Source organism: Salmo trutta, chromosome 10 (assembly GCF_901001165.1).
Source record: "Salmo trutta chromosome 10, fSalTru1.1, whole genome shotgun sequence".
NCBI classification, from domain to species: Eukaryota; Metazoa; Chordata; class Actinopteri; order Salmoniformes; family Salmonidae; genus Salmo; species Salmo trutta.
Genome location: NC_042966.1, coordinates 34,086,642 through 34,105,172, shown reverse-complemented (window position 1 = coordinate 34,105,172; position 18,531 = coordinate 34,086,642). Strand labels below are relative to the sequence as shown.

Below are 18,531 nucleotides of genomic sequence, written 5' to 3'. Positions count from 1 at the left end.
GTCATCACTACACCTTCGGAGACCGCCGCTCCAGGGACCCCCTTGGACAAATTTGAATTGAGAGAAGAGCAAATACAATTGTGGCCATGCATTCCCGGGGGCACAGAGCACAGTTGCTAGCGATGGCATGATCATTATAGTTATCGGTGCCCTGCAGGCTGGATGCCGTCTGCAAGCTATTTGTGGCTTTGTGTGTCTATAAATGGAAGCCAGCGCTGCTCAGCACTTATCACAGGGTAATACATGTTAGGACTCCATATGGAAAAGTTGCCTTAACTGAATTATAGTGTGTAGCCGAATGGACCTCTGTAACCCTGAGAGCATTTCACCTTTACCTGGACATAAACAATGCCAAGATGTGGAGAAGAGTGACAGCTCAAATGACAGCCAGGGAAAGGTAAGAAGGGAATCAATATACTTCGGTAAAGAACAAAGGAAGTAGCAGCTTAGTCATATTGAAGAGGTTTTACATATTAAGGCTAGTATATGTAACACCTAGTAGTGTGTAAGGTGTTTCCCTTACAAAAAAGACTGCAGTTTTGAAACAGCAGTAAAAGTGCAGTAACTGCAATCGACTGTGGTATTTTGGGCGCAGTAATTGCAGCATACTGTAGTTATATTGCACTCTAACTGCACTTATACTGCACTGTGACTGCAATCTTTTTTCTTAAGGGTTGTGCTGCCAATGACCTTGGTTGAAACCCCCCCCCCCCCATGCACTTTCATTTGAACTCTCATTTGTGACACACAGCATACTGCTTTGTTTGGGGAAGACTTAAGTTCAAGTTTTATTGTCACATGCGAAGTACAGTGAAAGGCTTACCTTGAAAGCTCTAACCAACAGTGCAGTAATCAATATCAAAATAGTACAACTAATAAAAACCAAATATATATATATATATATAGTACCAGTCAAAAGTTTGAACACCTAATCATTCCAGTTTTTACATTTTTTTAAAACTATTTTCTACATTGTACACTGCTCAAAAAAATAAAGGGAACACTTAAACAACACAATGTAACTCCAAGTCAATCACACTTCTGTGAAATCAAACTGTCCACTTAGGAAGCAACACTGATTGACAATAAATTTCACATGCTGTTGTGCAAATGGAATAGACAACAGGTGGAAATTATAGGCAATTAGCAAGACACCCCCAATAAAGGAGTGGTTCTGCAGGTGGTGACCACAGACCACTTCTCAGTTCCTATGCTTCCTGGCTGATGTTTTGGTCACTTTTGAATGCTGGCGGTGCTTTCACTCTAGTGGTAGCATGAGACGGAGTCTACAACCCACACAAGTGGCTCAGGTAGTGCAGCCCATCCAGGATGGCACATCAATGCAAGCTGTGGCAAGAAGGTTTGCTGTGTCTGTCAGCGTAGTGTCCAGAGCATGGAGGCGCTACCAGGAGACAGGCCAATACATCAGGAGACGTGGAGGAGGCCGTAGGAGGGCAACAACCCAGCAGCAGGACCGCTACCTCCGCGTTTGTGCAAGGAGGAGCAGGAGGAGCACTGCCAGAGCCCTGCAAAATGACCTCCAGCAGGCTACAAACGTGCATGTGTCTGCTCAAACGGTCAGAAACAGACTCCATGAGGGTGGTATGAGGGCCCGACGTCCACAGGTGAGGGTTGTGCTTACAGCCCAACACCGTGCAGGACGTTTGGCATTTGCCAGAGAACACCAAGATTTGCAAATTCGCCACTGGCGCCCTGTGCTCTTCACAGATGAAAGCAGGTTCACACTGAGCACATGACAGACTTGACAGAGTCTGGAGATGCCGTGGAGAACGTTCTGCTGCCTGCAACATCCTCCAGCATGACCGGTTTGGCGGTGGGTCAGTCATGGTGTGGGGTGGCATTTCTTTAGGGGGCCTCACAGCCCTCCATGTGCTCGCCAGAGGTAGCCTGACTGCCATTAGGTACCGAGATCAGATCCTAAGACCCCTTGTGAGACCATATGCTGGTGTGGTTGGCCCTGGGTTCCTCCTAATGCAAGACAATGCTAGACCTCATGTGGTTGAAGTGTGTCAGCAGTTCCTGCAAGAGGAAGGCATTGATGCTATGGACTGGCCCGCCCGTTCCCCAGACCTGAATCCAATTGAGCACATCTGGGACATCATGTCTCGCTCCATCCACCAACGCCACGTTGCACCACAGACTGTCCAGGAGTTGGCGGATGCTTTAGTCCAGGTCTGGGAGGAGATCCCTCAGGAGACCATCTGCCACCTCATCAGGAGCATGCCCAGGCGTTGTAGGGAGGTCATACAGGCACGTGGAGGCCACACACACTACTGAGCCTCATTTTGACTTGTTTTAAGGACATTACATCAAAGTCGGATCAGCCTGTAGTGTGGTTTTCCACTTTAATTTTGAGTGTGACTCCAAATCCAGACCTCCATGGGTTGATAAATTGGATTTCCATTGATTATTTTTGTGTGATTTTGATGTCAGCACATTCAACTATGTAAAGAAAAAAGTATTTAATAAGATTATTTCTTTCATTCAAATCTAGGATGTGTTGTTTAAGTGTTCCCTTTATTTTTTTGAGCAGTGTAGATACTTTTGTACCTGTTTCCTCCAGTATCTTCACAAGGTCCTTTGCTGTTGTTCTGGGATTGATTTGCACTTTTCGCACCAAAGTACGTTCATCTCTAGGAGACAGAACGCGTCTCCTTCCTGAGCGGTATGACGGCTGCGTGGCCCCATGGTGTTTATACTTGCGTACTATTTTTTGTACAGATGAACGTGGTACCTTCAGGCAGTTGGAAATTGCCCCCAAGGATGAACCAGACTTGTGGAGGTCTACATTTTTTATTCCTGAGGTCTTGGCTGATTTATTTTGATTTTCCCATGATGTCAGGTAAAGTGATGTGGACAGCGAGGAACTTGAAACTCTTGACCCTCTCCACTCTGACGTGGAGGGAGAGGTTGTTGTCCTGGCACAACACTGCCAGGTCTCTGATCTCCTCCCTGTATGATGTCTCGCTGTTGGTGATCAGGCTTACCACCGTCCTCCGTCGTGTTGTCAGCAAACTTGATGGAGTTGGAATCACGCGTGGCCACACAGTCCTGGGTGAACAGGGAGTACAGGTGGTGACTAAGCACACACCCCTGAGGGGCCCCCGTGTTGAGGATCAGCGTGGCAGATGTGTTGTTACCTATTCTTACCACCTGGGGGCGGCCTGTCAGGAAGTCCAGGATCCAGTTGCAGAGGGAGGTGTTTTGTTCCAGAGTCCTTAACTTGATGAGCTTTTTAGGGCACTATAGTGTTGAACACTGAGCTGTAGTCGATGAACAGCATCATCACATTGGTAATCCTCTTTTCTAGGTGGAAGAGGGCAGAGTGGAGTGTGATTGAGATTGCGTCTTCTGTGGATCTGTTGGGGTGGTATACGAATTAGAGTAGGTCTAGGGTGTCTGAAATGAAGATGATATGTGCCATGACCAGCCTTACAAAGCACTTCATTATTACAGATGTGAGTGCTACAGGGCGGTAGTCATTGTGGCAGGATGCAATAGAGTTTTTGGGGACAGGAATGATGGTAGTCAGCTTGAAACGTGGGGATTACAGAGGAGAGGTTGAAAATGTCAGTGCATTTGTCAGCTCTGCGTGCACACAGGTTATTGCTGTATAGTACATTTTATGATACATTTCATCTAGTCTTCACTATCTAGTCGCCGTATCACAACAGAAAGAATCATGCTACACATTAGCAACTTCTTCAGTGATTTACTACTGCTACCGCTAACTTTTTTAACTACAAAACACAGAAACTGTCACGTTGGTATAAGGGATCGGGAGACAGGTGCAGGAATGCGTAAGTTATTTTTTATTTCTTTACCCAAACTACAGTGTGCCGTGTAAAGGCACAGGGACTAAGACCAAACAAACACGTATACAAAACACAGGGTTGAAACCCAAACAAAAGAGCGAGGAGTACCTCGAGTAAATAACACAAGCGCACAATGATACCACACGGGACGAGACCCAGAATCATCTGCGCAATACACACAGCACGAAATCCAAAACAACACAGCACAGGTACTCACACAACCAACGGACATTGGAACAATAATCGACAGGCAATGGTGAACAAAGGGCAGACTTATACAATTACTAATCAAATGGGAATAGGGACCAGGTGTGCGTAATGACAGTTCCGGAGGGATCCGTGACAGAAACACGCCATTTTCACATATGTTGATGTTGGGGTGATGCTGGAGATGATGTTAAGAGTTAGCATTTCATTAGCTGTCAGAAATTAAATACATGAATTACTTTTATATAATTGAATGGAATTCAACTGCTTGTGAATTTCATTAGCCTAACTGTTGTTCATTACTTTGCTTTAAATTAAAGTAGTACGGTCGGAATTCCTCTCTCAGCTGTGTACATTTGAGGCTACAGATCAGGAAGAATTGGTAGAACAATATTCGTACTCCTGTCAGCATGTGTCTACAGTAAGAGATATTGATTCAAACCAGATGGAACAATTTGTGCTGTAAAGAACTATACTTACTGAAGGCCTGTTCACTAGTAGATGCTGAATTGCGCTTTGAGAGAAACATGTCTCAAAAGTCCAAAAAAGATGATTGCCTTTACTTCTGCCTCACTTGAATATTGAATAGATCTTTATTGAGTTGTGCCTCCTATACCACAGTCTGCATGCTGGGGACAGCCAGTTTCTACTTGGCACAGATGCTGTATAGAAAGTAATTTATCTATTATGTTGGCATCACGTGTTGGGAGCTCAGCATTCTAATGTGTTTGGTCCATGTAATGTCTTACTATGTCACATCATAACTTTATGGGACCCTAAATGGAATGTCAACCAACGGTCTCCGTGACATTGAGAGGTAATCTAAATGTCTAGTGTGCTACTGCCTTACACACCAGATCACAGAGACGTTTTCTCTAAAATAGGAACGCTTTTTCTTGCCGAAGAAAGTGATTGTCTAGAGCGCATACAAACCCTATATCCACCATGTTATGACAGACAGACTGGTCTCAGCAGCGTATTTACGGAGCAGCTGGCAGATGGTTATATTTGTATATTTACTTTTGAAGGAGGGGCAGTGTTTGGATGTAATTAAACTCTTGACGAAGTGACACACCCACTTGTTTATGTTCTAGCCTCAATGGAGATGCCAAATCCCCTGAAACTAGAAATTGCTTAGCGGTCCATAATGTAGATCTACAATTCTGGGTTAAATAATCTCCAAGCAATTCCATGTAAGTACACTTTTCTCTGTGGTCTTGATCTTGAAATGTTTAGAGTAAAGTGAACATCCAGTCAATAGTGGGTGTATGTGTGACTCTATCTATAACGGACACCAACAGGGGTGGTCTGTTTCTGGGAATGATCTATTACTGTTTCTTGTTGGTGTTTGGTATTGGTCAGGGTATGTGCCATGAATTCTCTGGAGAAATACCTGTGTGAGCGCAGGCCCAGTGAAATGACTGGCTGTATTGCCCCACAGTGGGGGAAATATGATCTGTGAGGACGGTATGACCGTGGCAATACTCCCAGCAATTAAACCTTCAAGAGGAGCCCTAACTGGCAAGTAGGAAATGCCTGCCTTAACCTTTAAATCATTTATTTACCCGCTGTTGTGACTACAGAGGAAATAGAGAGACAGGGGCTAACATGTGAGAACACACAGTTAAAATAAAATGTAAGGTTCCTAGGATAAAGCATACATGCTTTTTGGCTGAGACTACTGTTTACATATTATTTGATACGATGTGAAGAAACTTAAACCCCGGAACAGACACATACACACACGATAACATACACACACGATAACACACACACACGATAACACACACACACGATAACACACACACACGATAACATACACACACGATAACACGCACACACGATAACACACACACGATAACACACACACACGATAACACACACACACGATAACATACACACTATAGATATTGATTTTGTGTTGTCGATATTTGGTAGTATAGTAGTGGCCTGAGGGCACACCCTTAGTGTCTTGTGAAATCTGTTGTGAATGTATTGTAATGTTTTTAAAATGGTACAACTGCCTTAATTTTGCTGGACCACAGGAAGAGTAGCTGCTGCCTTGCTATTGGCGATCCATAATAAATACAATACACATTCACCTGCTTTTGGTAAAAATCCATATGCGACCTGAATGGTTGGGATGAATCCAGACATGAAAACGTATTTAGCCATTCTCCATATGGACCTCAATGATAAAAGTTTAGTGGATTTGATGAATGTGGTGGCAAATGTTATTGTAGTGATTCAAATTGATAAAAATGGTGGGAAATGTAACTGAACATTTAAAATGTACTTTAAATATTCCAAGGTCATGAGACAAAAGAAACGATTGAATGGTTCTTCTTTTATATGATTTACACTGTTTTAATTAATTTGGTGCTGAATTTATCAATTCAGTTATCAATTAGTCCTCCGTTATCTATTTGATTCAATAATAATTTACACCACTCATAGAACAGTTGGCCAACAACATAAGAAGAAACCCTTACCACAGAGCTAGACATTAGGTTAGGGGGCTAGACATTAGATTAGGGGCCTAGACATTAGATTAAGGGCCTAGACATTAGATTAGGGGGCTAGATATTAGATTAGGGGCCTAGACATTAGATTAAGGGCCTAGACATTAGATTAGGGGCCTAGACATTAGATTAGGGGGCTAGACATTAGATTAGGGGCCTAGACATTAGATTAAGGGCCTAGACATTAGATTAGGGGCCTAGACATTAGATTAGGGGCCTAGACATTAAATTAAGGGCCTAGACATTAGATTAGGGGGCTAGATATTAGATTGGGGCAGTTACTAGCCATACAAATGTGTAATTAAAGTTAGCATTCAACGTGTCTTTTTTCAATAAAAGTTCTTCATTAGTATGACTTGCAGGCATTTGGCTGAAATGATAGGTGGCAGGAGTTCTGAGAAGCTTTGTTATTGTTTCTACTGCTGATTGCTCCTTTAAGGTTTGGGATAGGGTTAAAATCAGTGGAGGCTGCTGAAGGGAGGACGGCTCATAATAATGGCTGGACAGAGTGAATGGAATGGCAACAAACACATGGAAACCATATGTTTGATGTATTTGATACCATTCCACTTATTCCCCTCCAACCATTACCATGAGCCCGTTCTCCCCAATTAAGGTGCCAACCTCCTGTGGAACAACTCAACGGTTAAATTTAGGCATAAATTCTGATTGGTTAAGTTAAAGGGTAAGGTTTAGGGTAAGGTTAAAATGGTCCCTAGTACTGGTGATTAACCCCACGATCCTCGGAGGCTGCAGAGCCTTCTTGATGGCAGCCTACGTAATGGTGACAGCGCTCACCATTGCCCCTAGTGGCAGGTATTGAAGGCATCTCTCGACGTCCTGGGGAGCTGGATGAACGTTAAATACTGCATTGGATCTTGTGTGACCTGGCTGGTTGAAATGGCTGATTGTGGCTTTAAACCCCTAATTTTCTCTCCCTTTCTGACAGTGACTGAAGTGTAATCATCAAGTAATGCTACAAGTAATGGCCCCATTTAAGAGATGATAGCAACATGTCTTTTGACATCTGTATTTGCCACTCACACTCAGTTTTAAGTGCATTTGTGGAGCTAAGGCTTTTGATGGAGTAGCTGGCCTCTAGAATCTAGATTGCTGTAATAAAAGTGAGGTAGAAAACCATGATCATGAGCGTTACTATCAAGACCACGGCTTCTTTTCACAATCACAACAACTTATCTTTGTTTTTAAAAGGGGAATGATTGGGCCTCCCAAGTGGCGCAGCGGTCTAAGGCACTGCATCGCAGCACTAGAGGCATCACTACAGACCTGGGTTTGATCCTGGGCTGTATCACAACTGAGTCCCATAGGGCAGCGCACAATTGGCCCAGCGTCATCCGGGCTAGGGGAGGGTTTGGCAGGGGGGCTTTACTTGGCTCATTGCGCTCTTGCGACTCCTTGTGGCGGGCCGGGCGCCTGCAGGCTGCCACAGTCATCAGTTGAGCAGTGTTTCCTCGGACACATTGGTGCGGGCAGGTGTTAAGAAGCGTGGTTTGGCGGGTCATGTTTTGTAAGATGCATGACTCAACCTTCGCCTCCCGAGCACATTGGGGAGTTGCAGCGATGAGACAAGATTGAAAAATGGGGTAAAATATATAAAAAGGCGTGAGGTTCAATAAGTGTATGATATAGTACATCAAAACGTAAACACAATGCTGAGAACTTTTTCTGGGGGGGTGGACCCTAAGCAAAATGTTGTTTGATGCAGAGAGAAGAAAAATATGAATTTCCTGCAATTCTACACATTTTGCCATGTGGCGGAGAAAAAAAGTAGCAGTTTTACAGCAAATTTTACTGCTATTCCACACATTTTGTCATAGGGTGGAGAGATTTTCTTTGTAGTTTTAAAGCAAATTTCCTGCAATTCTACACATTTAACCATGATATACTGTATGCCATGTTAATATGATATCTGAGTGAGATTGACTAACAAAATCAATGGGGGTCCCCTGGAGGTCAGGGCCACTGGGCACGTGCCCTTCATGCTCGGTCAATAATTCAACCATGATTACTACAAGTTTAGATAGCTGGCTGGACTAACTTATCAATCTAAAAATATTTAGCTGACATGGGCTAATTGAGTGACTGTCAGGGACTACTAATGCACAACCAAATATCGAAATTTCACCTTGTGTATTCTACTGTTCTAACTCTCAACAGTAAGTTCAGACCCCAACTGAGTTCCTAAAACTCTGTTTTTTGAGGGGGTCAGTGGCCCCCTAGCAACCGGGGGCCCTAAGCGACCACTTATGTTGCTTTAGAAAACAGACAACATTTACCACATGCTCCTCACACCCTGTTCACAGCTAAGATCATAGTCACAGAAAGTAGGGGTACTGAGGGTGCTGCAGCACCCCCTGATAAATGACAATTAACAAATAATTAATACAAATAAATTAGTGGACTAGGCCTTTATTATTCCTGTATGAGCGGAGAAAAATACTTGACTGCAGAGCGGGGGAGAAAAACACCCCCGTAGACAACACCCCCACCCCAAAACATCTTCCTGCGGCCATGGCTAAGATGACTTTCAATGAGCAATAATGCCCACTTGCATTGTCGTATTGTATACAGTGACCTCTCAATGGCTACAAACCTTATGTTGCTGTACCATAATCAATAATAGCAATAGTCAAATACAGTACAGGCTTATACTGTATAGTATAAATCCATTATTTGGCAAGCATAAAAACAACATTCACACTCAATTTGAACCAGTTATAGTTGATAATTAATGATTTATAAAGTACATGTTAATCATTATTGTCTAAACTATCTATAAACCCTGTACTCTGCAGACATTTCAGATGCAATATCAGACAAAGGATAGTGGCATGGGCAAGGCGGCAATGGGTGATTACTGGGCTGGTCAACACTGATTGAACCCCAGCTACAGTGCCCTGATTTATCCTGTACCTCTTGTGCCTTTTGAAGTGGAAGGGCATTCTGAGCTGTCGTGTGATTCACTCAAACAGTCTTACAACAAACAAGACCCCCCCCCCCCCCCAGCTATGAACAACACAAATTCCCCTCACCTCAATGTTTTGACATGCTGACATGAATTGACCAGGTGGATGATTTCTTTCAAAGAATTCACACATTTTAATCTTCAAATTATTAGACAGCACCCTCTAGATTGGGAGTAATTAGCACTGTGACTACCAACCCTTGAGACAACCAACCCGTCTCTCATACCAATCGACTTCTGTGAAAATGTGTCTCCTCTTATCTCCAAGGGAGCAGATTCCTTTTTCTCAGGTATAACATTGCATGAATTATTCAAGGTAGGAATACAATTTTTCCAACTCTTGTATTTTGGGATGATCTCTTTGTTCATGGTGTCTGGGTAATCCACTTTTGATGTGGGTATAAAATGTCTTGCTGTGCGTAATTAACAAAATTCGTATCTAAAAGGACCTAGAAGCATTTACTGTATGTAACATAATATTAAAGTTATGGTCTGTCAGTCATATTGTGTCACTAATTGCTGTCAGCCTACTCTGTTTTCCACTATTTATAAGGACAGCTGGTGAGAGTGGACATTTCAAAGGCTGCTGATAGCACTCTTGTTAATTTTTTCGGAGTAAATCTCATTCAAATGGATTTATAACGGCATTTTGTTTTGGGGAGTATTTATTGTGGAACATATGAAAGCTTGGGAATGGGCAAGCAGTTTAGCCCTCTGCCAAGATATTAACTGAGGTTGGTATTCAATCATTTGCAGTGTATTTTCAGAAAGCATGTTTAATTTCCACAGCTGCTGTACCAATTAGCTACCCTGTGGCGCAGCGGTCTAAGGCACTGCATCTCAGTGCAAAAGGCGTCACTACAGACCCTGGTTTGAATCCAGGCTGTATCACATCCGGACGTGATTGGGAGTCCCATAGGGTGGTGCACAATTGGCCCAGCGTCGTCCGGGTTTGGCCGGGGTAGGCCGTCATTGTAAATAAGAATTTGTTATTAACTGACTTGCCTAGTTAAAGGTTAAATACAAAATAATAATAATAATAATGAAAATCAAACACAATTCTGAAAGCACTACAGATGTAGGATCTTCATTTGAGCCAGTGTGCTAAGGCAGGACAATAGTCCTGCAGCAGCAGTAAATGTTCATTATTATAATGAATGGATATCTTTGTAGGGGTTGATACACTTTTCGTAAGGGAAAATCAAGTCTAGAATTTTAAAGTGGAAACTTCAGATGCGTCAAGTGACATAATAAAAACATCCCCATCAAAATCCCTCAGTTTATACTTAATATACACTGCAATTTTTAAATTTCATGCATTTCAGGGAAGTTCTTCTACAACAGGTTGATCAAATTAAGATCTTATATCTGTATCACTTTTTCAAACTATGTTTGATTTTCATAGCTGCTGTGCCAATCAAACACAATTCTGAAAGCAATAACTGGAAACCCACTATCAACCATTGATTTAATACCTGTAGCCTTAGTAGTTGCGCTTTTGTTGTTGTAATTAAACACTCATACTTCAATGTCTTGGAGCAGTAGAGAAGGGAAAACAATGGAACAAGCTGAAGTTTAAGTTCAGTGTTTGTGGGGTTTCCACTAGTTACCACAGCCACAAAGTAAATGTTGGCTATAATATCGTAAAAATGGATGAAGACAAAAAAATGTGCTTTTCGGTCTTAATTTAATGTTAGGGTTAGGAATAACGTTAGCAGTGTGGTTACAGTTATGGTTAGGTTAAAATCACATTTTAGTACAGAAATTGTATGTGTTTATGACTTTGTGGCTGTGGTAACTAATGACAATCTTTGTTGAAGTCTTTTCTCTCAAGTTAGCTCTGGTCTCATGATAAACCCAGCGTCACTTCGCAATGGAAAAGATACGAGAGCATGAAATAAACAAGGCTATTTCTGTCTAGCGACATTAAATCGAGGACAAAACCTGAGCTGCCTGCCTACATTTACTGCCTGCCTACATTTACTGACTGTCAGTTCAGCTGTTGGCTCAACAAGAGAACACTCCAGTGATCCCAAAGACATATCTCATGCAGTTAACTGCAAGTTTGCAAAAACGTATTTTGTCAGCACTTATATGTAGCATAGAAAAATACAAAGTTGTGTCGATTCTGAAAAATTGCTAATTGCAACCAGGCTGCAATTAAAGGGACATTTAACCCTTTTTCAATTTCATATTCATCATCTCCAGCACCACTCAAACTTCAACATTGCAAATTGCGTGTTTCTATGTTTTGTAGTAAAAAAGATAGAAGATAAGTGTTTCATCAACCAATTAGTAGGCAATGCCTACTCAGAATTGGTTTAAATCACATGATGCACACCGATGATGTCATTTGAAACATTTATCTTTTTACTACAAAACAGAAACGCGCCATTTTCACATATGTTGATGTTGGGTGTTGTGCTGGAGATTTTGAATATGAAGTAGAAAAATGTTGACATTTCCCTTTAAGTGTCACTATATGTCACTCCTAATCTCTGGTGGACAGATCTACCTAAACATAACTGGTACAGTAGAATATGTCGGGAAGGAATGGGACGCATGGGCCAACGAGCAGCAGTTGTTCCCGTGTTTGCGTTTTTCGTCACTGTGTTTGGGTTTTTCGTTATTTGGACAAATCACGGTTTCGCAGGTGTTAAAACCTCTCTAGGGTATGTGGGACGAAATCGTCCCACCTACTCAACAGCCAGTGGAATCCCGTGGCGCGATATTCAAATACCTTAGAAATGCTATTACTTCAATTTCTCAAACATATGACTATTTTACACCATTTTAAAGACAAGACTCTCGTTAATCTAACCACACTGTCCGATTTCAAAAAGGCTTTACAACGAAAGCAAAACATTAGATTATGTCAGCAGAGTGCCCAGCCAGAAATAATCAGACACCCATTTTTCAAGCTAGCATATAATGTCACAAAAACCAAAACCACAGCTAAATGCAGCACTAACCTTTGATGATCTTCATCAGATGACACTCCTAGGACATTATGTTATACAATACATGCATGTTTTGTTCAATCAAGTTCATATTTATATCAAAAACCAGCTTTTTACATTAGCATGTGACGTTCAGAACTAGCATACCCACCGCAAACTTCCGGTGAATTTACTAAATTACTCACGATAAACGTTCACAAAAAACATAACAATTATTTTAAGAATTATAGATACAGAACTCCTTTATTCAATCGCGGTGTCCGATTTTAAAATAGCTTTTCGGCAAAAGCACATTTTGCAATATTCTGAGTAGATAGCTCGCCATCACGGGCTAGCTATTTTGACACCCACCAAGTTTGGCACTCACCAAACTCAGATTTACTATAAGAAAAATTGGATTACCTTTGCTGTTCTTCGTCAGAATGCACTCCCAGGACTTCTACTTCATCCACAAATGTTGTTTTGGTTCAAAAGAATCCATAATTATGTTCAAATATCCTCTGTTTTGTTCTTGCGTTCAAGACACTATCCGAAGGGTGACGCGCGGACGCGTATCGTGACAAAAAAATTCTAAATATTCCATTACCGTACTTCGAAGCATGTCAAACGCTGTTTAAAATCAATTTTTATGCGATTTTTCTCGTAAAAAAAGCGATAATATTCCGACCGGGAAACCCTGTTTTCGTTCAGACTCAAAATCTAAAATGGACTCTTCACGTGCATGCACGCCCCCGTCTCATTGTTCTCAGATTGACCACTATCCAAATGCGCTACTGTTTTTCAGCCATGGGCTGCAAAGTCATCATTCAACGTTCTGGCGCCTTCTGAGAGCCTATGGGAACATTACAAAGTGTCACGTTACAGCAGAAATCCTTTGTTTTCAATAAAGAGAGTGTAGAAGGCCAAGAAATGGTCAGAGAGGGCACATCCTGTACAGAATCTTCTCAGGTTTTTGCCTGCCATATGAGTTCTGTTATACTCACAGACACCATTCAAACAGTTTTAGAAACTTTAGGGTGTTTTCTATCCAAATCAAACAATTATATGCATATTCTAGTTTCTGGGCAGTAGTAATAACCAGATTAAATCGGGTAAGTTTTTTATCCGGATGTGAAAATACTGCCCCCTACCCAAGAGAGGTTAACATATTTCGAATTTCAGAAGGGGAGGGGAAATTCGTCCGCAACTCATTCCGGTTCCGCTCCTTGTTCTAGCATCTCTTCATCTCTTCTCTTAATACGTATGGACCCAGAACTTAATCAAGCAGCTGCTCAATTACGTAAACCTTTAGTTCTGGTTTAACCAACATTATGACACTCCCAATAAGCAAGTTAGTGGCATGGCATCACTGTGCTAGCTAAAGAAACGACCGTTGATTGCAGTGCCATTTATTTTTACCTGCATGATCCATCTCTCTAAACTGGTAGTAAGGGATTCTAAACGTTTACTTTATGTTCATTTCCTCAGGACTTTTAAATCCTATGTACAAAGTATGATCCAATACAAGCACGACGCTTCAATATTGAACACTCATAGTCTTGGTTGAGTTGTAATAAATACTGTAGTCTACATATACGAGCAGGTTGGTGAGGCAGAACTGGGCGATTTCCATTAGATGGGCCAGCTGAAAAGTCAAAATTGGCTATTATTGTAAAAATTCATGAAACAAGATTAATGATGAAAAATGCTAACCTGTCACATACTTCCTCATCATTGTGTAAACCTTTGTAGAATTAAGGTGTAAGTTAACAGATTCATTGAAATATTAATAGGGAGACCCACAGAATGTATATTCATTTATTTCAGTAGTATATACAGAATGTATATTAATTTATTTCAAGTAGTTAGATAATATTGATAGTACAAAACATGTTTTCTTTCCAAATGGAGGAGGGGAAAAATGCACTTGTCTGCCTATATTCTTTGTCTCTTGCTCAGTCAGCCAACAATCATTAACTGTGAGCTCTTAAAATGTGAACAGGGCCGGACTCATTTCTCCCTCCTACGTGTACATATTCATGTAGTCTGAATTGAGCTTCTGTTCTGACACATTCCATTTTGAGTACTACATCCCAAAACGAATTTGGAAAAACACTGCATTATTCTCTTGAGCAGCTTTGGGTTTATTTCATGCAACTCTGACCAGAATAACTAAAGCAAGCAGAAGGTAAACCACATCTCAGGGATTCTTTACAAACTTGCAACATCCTTTTAAATGGTAGAAATACATACTTTATAGCTAGAAATATTCACAAGATGTGTATCACTAGCGTGCGACAGTGCTTCAACAATGTAGTTTCATTACAAACTCAGATCACGTGATTTGAATAGTTTTTTCATGTGAAGATCACGGACATAAGATGATAATAACATGTGTAACCATCAAACAACTTGTTCCTTCCTGATTTACAGGTCTCAGAAGAAGAAGTGTCATCCAAGCTTCTTTTTTATACATTTGTGCCGGTGCTAAAGACATTGCCAATTAAAATCACGCTCACAGAGGCTGCGAAAACAGGACTACTCACAGGCAAACCAAATAAGGTACTTGGCACCAACTTCAATCAGACACTTTTGTGTGGTCTCAATTCTTACACTGTAAAAGAAAAATATGTTGATTCAACATAAAATTGTAAGGGAACCAGCTGCATCAGGATTGTGCATTTTCAACTGGTTGCATTACAATTGTATGTTGAATAAACATATTTTTTATTGTATTTTTTACAGTGTATGCATGAATACATGCATTTAAAAAAAAAAGTCTGATAATATTCCTGTCAAAACATTATTAATAATGCACCAACTGAACAAGATGAGATGATGTCTCTTCATTGATACAGCTATTTCAAATGTCATACGCTCATCAGATGAGAAAGAAAGAAAATATGTTTGACCAATCCATGTTTGCATCCATTTCCACAGTCTCAAACTTTGACTCTAGCTTTTGTTGGTTTTCAATGCACATGATTAGGAAATGATAATGTTTATATAACATTAGTTGTCAAATAGTCACTGTTGATATGGGAATCAGTTTTTCATTGAGCGAATCTTTCACACAACGCCCATGGGATTTTCAATGCGCTTCAATTCAAGCACTCAGTTAGCAAATCCATTTAGTTAAGGCAACCATGAAGCAAGTCTGTTGGCTCTGTAGTGTAGAATAATACTGCGTTTTCACATGGACAGAATTGCATCAGGCTTGTAGTACATGAGGTGTGGTTGTGAGTAATATCCAGAGGGACTGGCTCAATAGGTTACCATAGATACAAATGTGAAGAGTTCAAACACTCCAGGACTTTTTTCTTTACCATACAGAACACAGGAGAAACCAAATCTGCAAGTTATTTATTTAAAGTCAATCTTAGGTTGCCTTTCATGATGAATATGAAGGTCTGAGTTATGCACATGGATCTCTACGAGTCTGTTGTTCAGAAAACCAGCAGATGTCACAAGGAGGTTATTTCATAGGTGAATATAAACTGCAGGTGCACTCTGTGAGCAAACATTAAGTAGTATACAGTATATACTATAAATCAGGATAGATCAGGATACAAGTCTAGGTCCAAAAGGCTCCTTAACAGCTTCTACCCCCAAGCCATATGACTGCTGAACAATTAATGAAATGGACACCCAGACTATTTACATTTACACCCCCCCCCTTTTTATTTTTACGCTGCTGCTACTTGGCTGTTTATTATCTATGCATAGTTACTTCACACCTACCTACATTTACAAATTACCTCGACTAACCTGTAGCCCCGCACATTGACTTGGTACCGGTACCCCCTGTATATAGCCTCGTTATTATTATTTTATTGTGTTACTTTTTATTTTTTACTTTAGTTTATTTAGTAAATATTTTCGTAACTATTTCTTGAACTGCATTGTTGGTTAAAGGCTTGTAAGTAAGCATTTCACGGTAAGGTCAACACCTGTTGTATTCATCGCATGTGACAAATTCAATTCAATTTGATATAAAGCTGAGACGTAAAGGTGAGTTGATACTTATCTCAATGTTCTTTGCTATGTTCGCCTTAATATTCTCTCCATACCTAGCATGATTAGGACCAATAATAACATGTATACTGCTTACTAGCAATAACCATTTCCAGTACTTAATATTGTTTGGTACTTAATGCTGTTCAGAATTAAATTTTCCATTGAAAACTGCTGTGACATTGTTCTATTCAAATGCAGCTTTTCTAAGCAATATCCTGTAGTTTTGATAACTGTAGTACCTTTATAGACAACTGATTTTAAAATATATATGATTTTAGAGATATTATATATTAATTTGACAGTATTACTCATGTTCCCTCATTTCCCATTCAGATGTTCAATTTTGAACTGACATTGGTATAGGTTATATGCTAGCATGGAATGAATGAGATATATTATACAAGCCATTTTCACATACACAATGTTCAATTCAGCCAAGACGTATGAATGCTACAAAGAATAATCAGGATAAGCAGACTGAAACTAAAGGGGAGATGAGAGTACATTCTTGAAAGAGCTATTGTAGCAAATGTATGAAAAAGTCAAACCCATACAGACATTCCAAATGTCATTAGAGTGGTCTTACACCGTATTTCATCAATTCAACTTGAATTATCGAAGCTTCTATGCCTTATAGAATGAACTGGCATTGTGGATGAAAGGTTCTTATTATCATGGATTAGTCTCAATCTAGTCTATCACACTGTATGCCAAATGGTTTGGATTATGCAACAACTTGTTAAAAGAGCTTCTCTTACTGTAGAAGTCCAGCTTTACCTTTTTGAACATCCATTTTGAGTACAATTGAAAGAAAGACAGAATACATCATGTTTTCTCCGCATAATAATTACATTTTAAATGCAGTGTATCACACATCTAGTTAACATCTAGTGAATCTAGTGAATCTCTGAAAGAAAACACACTAACATTTATGAATGTTTCGTCTCATTTTATTTAGACAGTGAAGAAAGATTTCTAAATGAATTGTGACCGTATGGAGAACATTCTGTGTAATTCTGTAGTCAGTCATCCAGGACGGGTGTCCCTTCTCCCCTAGAGAAATGACTTACTATAATTATGAACAACAAATAGTATCAGTTAAGCTCTTACTCAACCAGTGGGGCATGTGGTAGTGCATGTGTACAGTTCATGTGGGACATGTGTTCTGGTAAAAGGAAACCCAGGAGAGAGACATAATTACACGTCCCGCTCTCGCTTAGGAGCTGGAAGTTATACACAGGGACTTGCCGAAGTTCACTTCAGGATTGCTCAGGTTACAGTAACTCATCTAAGTGGCTCATCAACGTTTCCTGATCCTCTGTCAGAATTTAGGAGTTCCCAAGCAGAAGGCGACTGAAGACACCATGTCAGACGGAGGGCTTTTCAAGGCGGAGGTGATCTATATCAGGGACTGTGAAAAACGTGAAGCAGGGGACATGGTCCAACAGGAGACATATACTCGGGTAAGTGCATGGGCTTATGTTCTACTCTTACTACCTCAATGTGATACTCACATTTACAGCAGAACCAACAACAACATTGATCACAAAGTGAATCTTAAAGCTTTGTATTCATTTTCTATATGTTGCACCTTCTCTGCTTGAGGCCTAGACATAGTAACTTTAATAGAAGTTGGGCAAAAATATTTTATAATAACAATGTTTTGTCAAGGCTTACAGCTTGACTCCCTTCCATATGTGACCATTTTAATGACATACTATAGCTTCTGAGATTAAATCTATACATAGTAATAAAAATGACACACAAATGGCAGATCGGAATTTTTGGTTCCAACCCTACTTGACATAATCTATACTGTTCCAATTGTTGTGACCTTTGCTTGTACCTTTTAAATGAGAGAACATGCCTTCTGAGATTCCATTTTTAAATAGTATAGCAAAAGACAAATAAATTGGATACATGAAGCTTTGGTTACAATCCTGATTTGAAGTTGGGTCTCAGATATGCAATGTATTAGTTATTATGTAAAAATCCAGTTTTGTTTACCCTTTTCTAAATTATAT

The 18,531-nt window shown here is 40.4% G+C and overlaps 1 protein-coding gene across 6 annotated transcripts in view; it reads left to right on the top strand.

Moving 5' to 3' along the window:
• The first annotated feature begins 230 nt into the window (after positions 1–230).
• mlip (muscular LMNA-interacting protein) overlaps positions 231–18,531 on the top strand; it is a 48,865-nt gene continuing 30,564 nt past the window's right edge. For 2 of the 6 annotated variants that reach the window (XM_029765371.1, XM_029765373.1), the window contains exons 1-3: positions 236–397; positions 14,924–15,052; positions 17,833–17,970. In XM_029765371.1, coding sequence (XP_029621231.1) covers positions 299–397; positions 14,924–15,052; positions 17,833–17,970 — 366 coding nt within the window. In that variant the 5' untranslated portion in view covers positions 236–298. Of the gene's footprint in view, positions 398–5,147; positions 5,237–14,570; positions 14,679–14,923; positions 15,053–17,832; positions 17,971–18,531 lie in introns of those variants that run through there. The other 4 variants (XM_029765376.1, XM_029765375.1, XM_029765374.1 and 1 more) reach the window with 4 other exon arrangements.